Source organism: Ornithodoros turicata, chromosome 5 (assembly GCF_037126465.1).
Source record: "Ornithodoros turicata isolate Travis chromosome 5, ASM3712646v1, whole genome shotgun sequence".
NCBI classification, from domain to species: domain Eukaryota; kingdom Metazoa; phylum Arthropoda; class Arachnida; order Ixodida; family Argasidae; genus Ornithodoros; species Ornithodoros turicata.
The window spans coordinates 19517166-19530071 of record NC_088205.1 but is presented as its reverse complement, the minus strand read 5'-3'; the positions used below and the strand labels follow the sequence as shown (position 1 = coordinate 19530071).

The 12906-nt window shown below is 42.8% G+C and overlaps 1 protein-coding gene across 3 annotated transcripts in view; it reads right to left on the bottom strand.

The window, feature by feature from the left end:
* LOC135394168 (uncharacterized) overlaps window positions 1–12906 on the bottom strand; it is a 33285-nt gene that overhangs the window by 9117 nt on the left and 11262 nt on the right. For all 3 annotated transcript variants that reach the window (XM_064624745.1, XM_064624743.1, XM_064624744.1), the window contains exons 3-6: window positions 10401–10575; window positions 3366–3623; window positions 3215–3312; window positions 470–643 (exon numbers count right to left, since the gene is read on the bottom strand). In XM_064624745.1, the coding sequence (XP_064480815.1) occupies window positions 470–643; window positions 3215–3312; window positions 3366–3623; window positions 10401–10575 (705 nt within the window). The remainder of the gene's footprint in view (window positions 1–469; window positions 644–3214; window positions 3313–3365; window positions 3624–10400; window positions 10576–12906) is intronic.

Sequence of the window (12906 nt, the reverse complement as noted above, 5' to 3'; positions counted from 1 at the left end):
AAATTGCACTACTAGTAAACTAGTAGTAACTAAACACACTACTAGTATCGATAAAAGAGATAGGGCACAGACTAACTGAGCTCAACTTAAAAAAGAGCCATATCTCAAGCGAGCTAGTTGAGCATCTTCGGCAATGCAGCAACTGTGAGCCCATTTTCAGCGAAACCGTGGTTGTGTCTAGGGAAAGAGATAAGTGGAAAAGACTTTTGAAAGAGACAGTGGTGATAACGCAACGTGGGAACAGTGTAAATAGGCCATCCCTTATCCCTCTCCCTCCCCTCCGGGAGTTGTTAGGTATTTAGGAGGTTTGGTGTTATTAAATCATTACTGTGTCTGAGAACTCTTGTGCTTGTCTCCGTGTCCCGTGTCTCTCGGTTATTCGTTCCTTCAACACTACTAGTAAACAAGTAGTAAACTAAACACTAAAACTAGTAAGCCTAGTAAGTAAGAGGAGAAAGCCTATACATACCCTGCCCACTAAGTCTTCGTAAATCCGCTGGTCACAGTGGTATGCCCCTACGAGGTCCCCTTGCACCAAAACAGAGCACGAATAGTTGTTCCGTAGTTGTTTTGCCAGCTGTGTGGACACTTCGTAGTCATCCTCGTGATGTGTCACAAACACCGTCAGTTTTTCGCAATTTCCCTAATGTAAATAAAACACAGAAATAAGTAACAACAGCAATGGGTAAATAATCAAATGACAGCAATGTACTTGAGCAGGGTAAACCGTTTGGCTCGTTGCTAATACATTAGAAGGTCTTGAGAGTGCCTGTCCTTGTCCCTGTGTCTCTTCTCCTTTATGCCCGTATTTCCTGCACTCTCAAGCCCTTCTAAAACACAGAAGACTGAAAATAAGTCAGCGCATTATCAATAAATAAATAATGAGGGTGGTTGGATGTTTTGAGTCTACAAGTTGTGAGGTATCTTCAATTTGGCTGAACCAACACCACCTAGACACAGAAAGGTAGCTTAATGCCTCCCTTGAGACGTAGACGTATAAAGTCAGCCAAGATGTCAACCAATTGCCACAGACGCTTTTGAAACGCAGGCTTTCTGTGGCTACCAGTGGCTGCCCATGCGGCCACTCGTCACCATAGCCACGGCCGCTAAAGGCCTGCTCGTAATTGGCAGACTCTTTATCGTTATGTCACGTCACTCAAGTGCTTTGTCTCTAGCTGCTGTCGGCCGAACTCGCTGCACTTTCTTATTCATTTCGTAAAAGTGGATGCATAGTTCTGGACCAGTTCATGGCCACCTGCGCTTGCTGGATAAACAGTGCAGCAAAAGTGAAACTACATCAGACAGACGGTAACGAGGGCCTGCGCCAGTGGCGGATCCAAGGGGGGGGATCGCCTACCCCCCCCAAAAAAGTCAGTTTATACATTGGATTTCCCTCTCCCCCCTCACCTACTACGCGCTCTGACAAAGAAACTGCACCCACATATACATTAACTAGTGAGCGTTAGTAGACCGTAACTGGTAGCGCGATAGGCTACCGCGACTACCGCAACCTATCGGCAGATAGAATTCTGAGTCACGCTCCCTGTCATTGGTTCCAGTAGACAGGCAAGTTAACGGCAAAGCTATCAGCGGTCTACTAACACTCGCTACTGCTAGAGCTGTCTGAGATGATCGAGACTTCTTTTATTTGACGCATACTACATGTTCAAATAACAGGTGAGCACACTGCTCTGAGGCATGTGAACGGTCTCGAAGCAGGAGAACGAGAGGAAGCCAACACTGCTCACTTTCTTGGCATAAGTGAAGCCGTTACTAGTAAGACCCACATATTTAACAGTAATCAAATCAAAATTCTTTTTTGTTTTGTTTTGTTTGCTTGTCACCAAAATCAGTTTTGGGTTCTGGGTAACAAAAATGTAGCAGAGGATATGAAGAGGGTGAGTGTGTTTCCCATCTGTCCCTTTGAGGCTCTTGATTGGCAAGTGATCAGGAAATCCTGCTACTGTGGTGTAATGGTTAGCGTACTTGACCGGTGGTCAAAAAGTAACCATTCCAAGTAATGCCACTGTCCAACATTTTGATGATTACCTCGTTCTGTCTAAAAGCTTATTTTTCTTACAAAACGGTATGTGTGTCCCCCCCAAGTGTCCATCGTAGAAAGCAATATGGTTCCATTTTTACCCTAAAACTCATTTTAAACAGAACTTCACCACATAGCACGGTGAAGGCCAACCATTGCAGGGAATGATACCGTTATCACTCCTAGCTTGTGGAAAGCGCAGGGTGTAAGCCTTTCTTGTGACAATTAACGTAACAGCATAGAGGTTACCAAAAGGTGTATGCCTCCTGTTTTTAACCAATTGGGGAGCAGAACGATGCCATTCAGGATGGTGGTTGGCTAAGAGCGTGCTATGAGGTGAAGTCCTGTTTTAAGAGTGTAGATCTCTTCTTACAGGTGCTGCCTGATGTTGTGATACATGATTAAGTGAATGAATAGCATGGCTGTCTCTATTACACTGATGCTACTGCTCACAGGCTCCTTTCGTCCACATTGACCTGTCTACCTCTCATCGTCAACTTACTCGCATTCAGCATCCTTGTTATACCAACTGCCATAGAACTTGTACCCTGACATTTTCAAAGTCATTCATTCCACGGGTAATTTCTGAATGGAATACCTTACCTTCATCCCTTGTCAACAGGGGCAGCAAAACGTCACGAGTTCAGGGGGACCCCAGATCCCAACCGGCACCCCCTTCTATCCCGTGAACACTTTCAGGTCATGTTATCGTGAGCTCTACCGCATCAATCGACAAAGCTTTGACTATGCTGGCAATTTTATCAATTCAGGAAAAGGGTTTATGGCATTTTATTCTCATGTGGCACCTGAGATAACACTATGGCGCCTCACCTCCATGGGAATTTTGTGCCCTTTCACAAATTTGAGGGTCTACAGTAACCCCCGTAAACCCCCTTCCGCTGCCCCTGCTTGTCACGATCACCAACCCCGTTGAGTTTAAAAGAGGGCCGTATGAACTACTTTTATGACACACCTTTGCCAGATGTGCGTGTCGTTTACATGTACTTTATGTATATTGTGTGCCTTTCATGTGCTATGCCATATGGCTGTTTCAGTTACTACTATGTATAAACTATGCTATCCCAATGTTTTGTTCAATCATGTTTGTGTGGTCCCCCTTATATATAATGCCCTGATGAACCTTTAGGGTATAATAAAGAAATAAATAAATACCTTGGGAAAGTAGGAATCCAGGACGGAAGCATATTTGTCCGTGTCAGAACATGTATTCGCGAGTTTCTTCTCGTTACAGGCAGGTTGTATGTCGAGCCCTGCAAGAATCTCCACTGTCAATATCATGGCATTCAGCAATCCAGTCACTCACCCCCTGCAATACAGTTCGATATACAGTCTCCATTTGGATTCGCAAAGTTCTCGAAGTGTGCATCCTTCAGAGGCAGCGCTACTTCAGTCAGAATCGGCTCTGCATCGCCAGCCATGGAAGCAGTGGTGGAGATAAACCCAGAATCCATACAGCTGTGACTTTTGGAGTCCAGAGTGTCGCTGTGCCGGTCTTGCTGTACTGATGCCATCCTCTGGGGCTGCATTGTGCTGTAAGGCTTACTTGCTTTTGACAGCAACCCTAGGTTGATACATAACAAGATTGCACGTCAGCTCAGATGATCTACAGGGTGTTACCCTATAAAAGTCTACCCGTGCCGCCATGCCGTATTCGCCAATTACTCAATGCAGGTGGCACATTGTGCGATCTTTATATAAAGCTCATAAGGACATTTAATCTTGGCAAATTTCAAAGTGATTGAGTGCCGCAGCACGAAGTTATAACTCAAAGCGTGCAATTCCCATAGTCAAAACAAACAAGATGGCGGCGTTGAGAAGAGCACTTGACATGCTGCTCCCCACACGACAACGTGTCGCATATCCTGCCAGCCGGATGGAGCTGCAGTTTTCATTTCGCTTTCGTGTAACTGTCGTATTTTGCTCAGAAGTAAGCAACGTGAGGAACGAAAAATGCCGACGCATACTCAGCAGACGACACCCAAAATGGATGTCGTCTGCTAACTGAGAGGCGCCATCTTGGCTGTTTTGACTACGGGAACCTCACGTTTTGCGCTATAACTTTGCGTTACGGTGCTCAATCACATTGATATTTACCATGATGGAATGTCTTTATGAGTTTTATACGTAGGCAACACATTGTACCGCCTGCACTGAGTAATTGGCGAGCACGGCATGCCGGCGCGGGTAGACTTTTATAGGGTAACACCCTGTACATTCTTAAAACAGCACATCGCCGCTAGAACACTCTCCTAGGGGAACCATAATCGACTATCCTTGACTTTGCTGACCAAGAGCGAGGGAGGCTCCGCCCCCAAACGGCGCGCCAATAGGAGGACTCGGGAGGCGGAGCGTTGTGGCCTCTGCTCTTGCCTAATAGATGGTGCATCGGTAGCGCTCGGCTCGGGATATGTGAGCCGCTGTCGTCTGCTTCTTCCGGTAGAGCTACGACCTTGAAGCCTCTGCTCTCGCGTAAGAGATGGCGCAACATTGGCGCTCGGTAAGGGCACGTGTGGTCACCATAACTTTGAGCCTCGACCTTGAGACTGGCCGGTAACCTAAATTCCGATGACGCGGCGATAGCAAACCATAATGCGTAGTTTTGACGATTATGCTTCATGGATATGTCATTACACTGCCAAATTTGTGGCCAGTTCGACGTTTCGCTCCCCTCTTTCGCGTAAACATTGTCTTAGCTCATGAAAAATGAAAGAAATATTTGTTCTACTCCTCGCACTGAAATAAATCATTTAAAATAATTGTACTGTGTGTTTCTTTTTTTCTTTTTGTAAGTAGTTACGCAAGTATGTAAAAAGGACAGAAATGTTGCTGCTTGTTCTACTCCTCGCACTGAAATAAATAATTTAAAATAATTGTACCTCTGTATGCAATAAGGGGATAAGTCGAAAAATCCTAAAATGAGAAAAGGGGCCTGATATGATTGTCCGTCCCATTGACACACATGCATTTCCCGTTTTTTTTACCATGCTGTAGCGGGCCAACAAATCGCAATAAGGTCCTATGTTTTCATTGGCAGGTGCATACTGGTATGTAGATGTCATTGCAACAAAAATAGTAAAAAGAGGATAAGTCGACTTGCATACAGAGGTTCAATTGCGCTGTGTGTTTCTTTTCACGTTTTTTTTTCTTTTTGTAAGTAGTTACGCAAGTATACTGCGTAGTTTTGACGATCACGCTTCATGAATGTGTCATTATTACATTACTAAATTTTTTGGCCAGTTCGACATTTCGCCCTGCTCTTATGCGTGAACATTGCCTCAGCTCATGGAAAAGGAAAGAAATGTTGCTGCTTTTGTTCTACTCCTCGCACTGAAATAAATCATTTAAAATAATTGTACTGTGCCTCTCTTTTTTTTTAAGTAGTTACGCGAGTATGTAAAAGGGAAAGAAATGTTGCTTCTTGTTCTACTCCTCGCACTGAAATAAATCATTTGAAATAATTGTACTGTGTGTGTCTTTTTCGTTTTGTAAGTAGTTACGGAAGAAAATGTTTCGTTTTTGTAAGGGATTCCGGGATCGAACGTCGTTTGGTCGAAAGCTGTCGCGGAACATTTGGACGAAAGCCATTTAATCGAACACCGTTTGACCGAAACGGCAGCGGTCATGAAACAGAACACACAGACAACGTGACAAGATTAAGAAGCAATTCCCCAAGACCCTGATACCTTCTGCATATTTCCTGCAGATATGTTGGAAAAACGCAGCGAACCACATGTCTCACGTTAGCGTGGGCGTAGGAAAAAATTGTCCCAGTTTGCGGAGCATTTTACCAAATGAAATGTTTGGGCGTACTTTTAGCAATACGCTGAGACAGTATCAGCCACGAGGACATGAGAGCGGAGCTAGACGTCTAATTTTACTTTCAAAGCTCCTGCAAACGCAGTTTCAGCAAATGCAAATAAATAGCAAAAAAAAAAAAAAGCACATCATCGGATCGCCTTCTGGATGCGAAAAAGTGGATTAGGATGAGAAATGTGTTTATGGGTGAGCGGATGACACAGAGTGAAATATTCCTTGGGATAACAGCATTTAGAACTGAAACTTTCTTTTGTTGTTTTCTTCTTTTTTGTTTCATCAACGCTCCAAGTGAACGAATAAAAGAATCGATCGAACGACTGCTGCCGTCTCGATCAAACGGTGTTTGATCAAATGCCTTTCGACCAAATGTCCCGCGTTCGATCAAACAGCTTTCGACCAAACGACGTTCGATCAAATGTCCCGGAACCCTTACAAAAAGGAAGCACACACGCAGTGTACAATTATTTTCTTTCATAACTACTGACAAAAAGAAAAAAAAGACACACACACACACAGTACAATTATTTTCTTCCGTAACTACTTACAAAAAGAGGAAAAAAAAGAAACAGAGTATAATTATTTCAAAGGATTTAGTTCAGTGTGAGGAGTAGAACAAGCAGCAACATTTCTTTCCTTTTTACATAGTTCTGTAACTACTTACAAAAAGAAAGAAAAAGACATACAAACAGTACAATTGTAAATGATTCACTTCAGTGCGAGGAGTAGAACAAGCAGCGACATTTCTTTCCTTTTTACGGTTCCGGGACATGTGATCGAACGCCGTTTCGTCGAAAGCCGTTTGATCGAACGCAGGACATTTGGTCGAAAACCATTTGATCGAACGCCGTTTGATCGAAACGGCAGCGGTCGTTTGATCGATTTTTTTAATCGGTTCACTTGGAGTGTCGAAAATGACAAAAACAGACAAGGAAAAAAAAGCTGCAATTCTAAATGCAGTTATCCTAAGGAACATTTAACTTTGTCTAATCTGCTTCCCCGTAAACACATTCTTCATGCTAACCCACTTTTTCGTGTCCAAAAAGCAGTACAAGGGCCAGGGTTGTTCACCCTTAACCCGTTGGACAACCGAATAGGTTTTTCCGCTCTAACACATAGTGACTAAACATGCTGTACTTGTTAATCCCCCAACCCTTTGTCAAATAAGAATTGGTGTCAAGTATTAAACATTTTGGCAGATGAATTAAAAAATAAGTAAATTACATTTTTGATGATTTATTCCCGTCGAATGTGAACAAATTTTAACAGTGTATTATTGTTTGTAATCAACTGACCACTGTATAGGAGAAAGAGCAGTTTCAGTTTATTTACTTTTCGCCTATGTGCAAGTGAACCTAAATTTAGTTCTTGCAACAGGCATGTAACCGAAGAAGTCCTTCGAAACTTAGACAAGATAAACAGGGCAGCAGATCTTTGTACTTTCTCTATTTCTTCGGATAGCGTGCATGTGTAGTGATTCGAGGCTGCAGATGCATACTCTAAGGTCGAACTAAGGTTTTACATGCTATTAATTTAATATCTCTCGTTGTACCATGGCGAAATTTCGTTCTTAGCACCTACAGACTTCGAGTGGCTTTGCACATATGACTATCCCGTTTCAGACCGTTCCCTTTAAATATGTCGCCAGCAATAAGAAGGGTGCCCAGAACAAGGATAGACTATCGACTGCAAAAAGCAAAAAAAAAAAAAGAAGAAATAAAAAAAGCAGAGGACACTGATTGCCTGCTCCGTATGCTCGAGTCAAAAGTTACAGAAACAGTGGTGCGGACAACACAGTGCATGCAGCTTTGAATTCCCTTCGAACAAACGTCTTTCGAACAAACGGCGTCGATCAACCGGCTTTCGATCAAACGGCTGTCGACCAAGCGGCGTTCGATCAAACGGCGTTCGACCAAACGGCGTTCGACCAAATGGGCGGACACCCCTTTTTACATACTTGCGTAACTACTTACAAAAAAGAAGAAAAAAAAAGGAACACACAGTACAATTATTTTAAATGATTTATTTCAATGCGAGGAGTAGAACAAAAGCAGCAACATTTCATTCCTTTTCCATGAGCTGAGGCAATGTTCACGCGGAGCAAAACGTCGAACTGGCCAAAAAATATGGTAATGTAATAATGACACATTCATGAAGCATAATCGTCAAAACTACGCAGTATACTTGCGTAACTACTTACAAAAAGAAAAAAAAAAAAAAAACGTGAAAAGAAACACACAGTACAACTGAACCTCTGTATGCAATAAGGGGATAAGTCGACTTATCCTCTTTTTACTATTTTTATTGCAATGACATCTACATACCAGTATGCACCTGCCAATGAAAACTTAGGACCTTATTGCGATTTGTTGGTCCACTACAGCACGGTAAAAAAACGGGAAATGCATGTGTGTCAATGGGACGGACAATCATATCAGGCCCCTTTTCTCATTTGGGGATTTTTCGACTTATCCCCTTATTGCATACAGAGGTTCAATTATTTTAAATTATTTATTTCAGTGCGAGGAGTAGAACAAGCAGCAACATTTCTGTCCTTTTTACATACTTGCGTAACTACTTACAAAAAGAAAAAAAGAAACACACAGTATAATTATTTTAAATGATTTATTTCAGTGCGAGGAGTAGAACAAATATTTCTTTCATTTTTCATGAGCTGAGACAATGTTTACGCAAAAGAGCGGAGCGAAACGTCGAACTGGCCACAAATTTGGTAATGTAATGACATATCCATGAAACATAATCGTCAAAACTACGCACTATGGTTTGCTATCGCTGCGTCATCGGAATTTAGGTTACCGGCCAGTCTCAAGGTCGAGGCTCAAAGTTATGGTGACCACACGTGCTCTTACCGAGCGACAATGTTGCGCCACCTCTTACGCGAGAGCAGAGGCTTCAAGGTCGTAGCTCTACCGGAAGAAGCAGACGACAGCGGCTCACATATCCCGAGCCGAGCGCTACCGATGCGCCATCTATTAGGCAAGAGCGGAGGCCGCAGCGCTCCGCCTCCCGAGTCCTCCTATTGGCGCGCCATTTGGGGGAGGAGCCTCCCTCGCTCTTGGTCAGTAAAGTCAAGGATAGTCCCATAATCCCGAATGACATCGTTCTCTCCCCTGATCTTTGTTCTCAAAGGTTATGGTATTTGTTGCGTACCTTCTGTGCTTCTGGATGTGCGTCCGCATGTTTCTTAGTAGTTCCTTTTTTTTGTTTTTTGCCACTGTACTACCGTTGGTGGGACGAGCCTTGTCACGCTTCTTTCTGAAGATTTTTTTGCTCGCTCCCTTTCACTTTTTGAATGAATGTTATTATTATTTGTTGAAAACAGGAGGTGTACACCCTTTTGTGACACTTATACAGCTACGCTAACGACCACAAAAAGGCATATGCCCCATGCTTTCCATAAATCAGGAGCGATAACGGTATCATTCCATACAATGGTTGGACTTCGTGTGCTATGCGGTGAAGTACTGTTTTCAGAGTGCGCATGTTCAAAAAGACAAAATGTAACTTGATCAGCACAGAACATAACTTGATGATGGCAAGGATAATTTGACAAAGAGAGAAGATAATTTGATAAGGAGAGAAAGGCAACTTGATAAAGTTGAATGTCGCAGCTCTAGTCAGACATAGCAGGGAAGGCATAGTATATGCACTTCTGCAAATCTGACGCTGGCAGGACCACAAAATCCGGTTGAATCATCTGAAGATTAAATTTAGGAAACGGCAGAAAAATGGTCCATCCTCAGGTTACCTTTTCGAATTCCAAAGTAGCACACAGTCCTTGCCGCTTGCTATCTTCTGTGCGTAAAGTAAAGGAAAGCTTGCTCTTTAGGGGTTTAATATCTTTTGAAAGTACAGCTGCTGCAATACACAAGACAACATGAACCCTGGGACGAAGCACATGTATTGGCTATGTGAAAGTACAGCTGCTGCGATACACAAGACAACATGAACCCTGGGACGAAGCACATGTATTGGCTATGTGGATGTAATGAAAACATGTGAATGGCCAGTTTGCTGCTCCCCACACGACGATAACCACCACCATTCTATTTTAGTGATGACTGGGTGGTCACACGACTTAGAATTCTGTCCTTTACTTTTCTTCTTGTAAGAACCACAGGTCCGACTTTTCACTTGCAATGCACAGTGCAACAGGGGTCCAGTTGCGATTTTTACTCAGATCAAACTGTTTCTGCATTTAAATTAAGTTAACGTTTTATTATTCCCGTGTCAATTATTGTTTGCTAGTTTGGGGCTCCACATATCTACTTTATAACCAATCAGGGGGCAGAAACGATGTCATTTCGGGATGGTGGGTGATTAAGAGCATGCTATGCGGTGAAGTTCTGTTTCAAGAATGCACCATATCTCGGTCTTGCGCACGACCTCCGACAATGATCCACATGGCCACATTGCTTGGTATAGAGGGTGAGGTGTTGAAAAGTATTGCAAGCCCAATACGCTGACCCGCTCCGATCGCACAGAACAAGTATATGTGACATGCCTTGAACTTTGGGCTTGATCTTTGTGAGCACGTCGATTCTTTCCATCGTCATCAGGGTGCGAATGAGGTGCCCGAAGGATGTTTTCTTGCAGAATGCTTCGAGCTTTGGGTAGGCATTATCGAGGGCTACGTACAAGGGCTTCAAATTCCGTATCCGAGCACTTTCTTCAATGCCCTGCAAGGAGTGAGGTACATTATTTATTAGATATGGAAAGAATACAAATTTTTTCGAATCCGAATTCGAATCCGAATCCAAGGAAGGTCCTACGGATCCACGAATCTTACTAATCTCGAATATTTCGAATCCTTTCTCTAAAAGAGATTAAAAATCATAAATCATTCATAAAATCTATCACCACAACCCTTCGTTCAAGGAATCGCTCATTCTCCCACCTCATTACATATCGCGTTGCGTCGATAATTCGCTCCGAGATCGAACGGTGTCGGCGCGCTGCGGAGAACGGCGAACTACAACAGTGTGGACGCGTCGTCTGCTTTTACAAGTTTATTCCACGTTCAGTGCAGTAGGTGGAGCACTGGAAAACCGAACAGTATCGTACCATACACAAGTTAATATACACAAGAATTACGGAAAATAACCATCAACTCCGAATATCGGTCCACGTGTTATCCACACTAGAATGGTGACAGTGTCGCCCCCTATAGGTCAATCTCGCGGCGAATAGCCAGAAAGTGGGTATTCATCTCTGTGCGACCACAACGTTTTCCGAGTCCTTCATACCTAGAATATCGCTTCAGTGGAACCAACTGCCATCATCATCATCATCAATAACTGACATTACACTCTTCAAGAAATCAGCAGCAATTCATTACCCTGTCAGTGATTAGTTTTGTTAGACCACTTTGTCTGCGTTTTTTTTTTTTTTGCATTTTTATGTTATGTTATGATTTAAACTGCCTTGTATGTGCCTGTCGTTTCTCCTTTAGTTTCTTGTCCCACTCCCCTCTGTAAAGCTTATGCCCTGAGGGTACCAAAATAAAATAAAAAATAAGAAAGCCTAAAAAAATAAAAAACACTTCTAGTGAAAAGTGCTTTGAAGCAGAATAATATGATTCCTTTGTTTAATGAAACATAAATTAAATAATGCTTCAGTGTCAGGAGAAAATATATCCATATAGTTCTTAAACAAAATTTATTTAACATGTTTTCATCAACTACAAGAAATGCATAACTTCTCAAGTCTGAATTATTTCCATAAAACTAAGCAACAATCAAACGCAAAACCAGGTTACTTTTAAACTTGTAATGCAACAGCTCCTGCCTGAACTCTTTCAGTCCAGAGCAATGTAAACAAACAAACAAACAAGAAAACACGTGTCGGCCAATGAGGCTTTCGGCGCACTCGGTAGGCACCAATTCGAAAGAGAAACAAACAAACATGGTTGGTGGATTTGAAATATTCGATTCGCCATTTTGGGCACTGGGATTCGGATTCGCGAATCTCGAATCCCTGCCTAGGATTCGAGGATTCGGGTGGCACATCCCTATTATTTACGTATGGGGCCTGGCCGTTTCAGGTTCTGTGTTTGTGTGCATTATTTCACACCCTTTAATATGGGATGTAATCAAGCATTCACAGGAGTTACCGAGTTTAGGGATCTGCACAGGGGGGCACTTGTATACACTAGGTAATGCCGTCTGTATTCTTATAATATACAGGGTCTCACCCTATAACAGTCTACCGGCACTGGCATGCCATGCTCACTAATTACTCAATGCATGTGGCGCATTGCGTCCTCTACGTGCAAAGCTCGTGGGGACATTCAATTATGGTAAATTTCAAAGTGATCGAGATCCGCAGTGCAAAGTTATAACTCAAAACATGCAATTCCTGTAGTCAAAACAATCAAGATGGCGGTGTTGCGAAGAGCAGTTGACAGCTGCGTGTCAACTGCGCTTCGCAACACCACCACGTTGATTGTTTTAGCTACGGGAATAGCACGTTTAGCGTTGCAGCTTCGCATTGCAGTACTCAATCACGTCGATATTTACCATGATTGAATGTCCTTATGAGCTTTATACAGGGTGTTCAAAATTAAGCTTTCACAAGCGCTACGCAAACACAGCGATGACAGGAAACCGGATGATAACTTTACGCTACTTGTATAAGAAACAGGTGCTGCTAATTATGCAGCACCTGTTTCTTACTCAAGGAACAGAAAAATAGCGCCAGTTTTCCTTTTATTAGCCTATTTATACAGTGCTAGTGAAAGCTTAATTTTGAACACCCTGTATGTAGACAACACAATGTGCCACCCGCATTGAGTAATGTGCGAGCACAGCGTGCCAGCATGAGTAGATTTTTCTAGGGTAAGGCCTTGTACATTGATGGAAAACTTTGAGGGGTATTGTATGATCTTTGTGGTGGTGTTGGAGGGGTGTGGAAAAATTATCTCTGGGTATGGTTTGGGTAAAATCTCTGACCGGCCCGCGCCATGCATATGTACTCAAATTTTTTGTGTTGTTATTGTGTTTTGATATGTG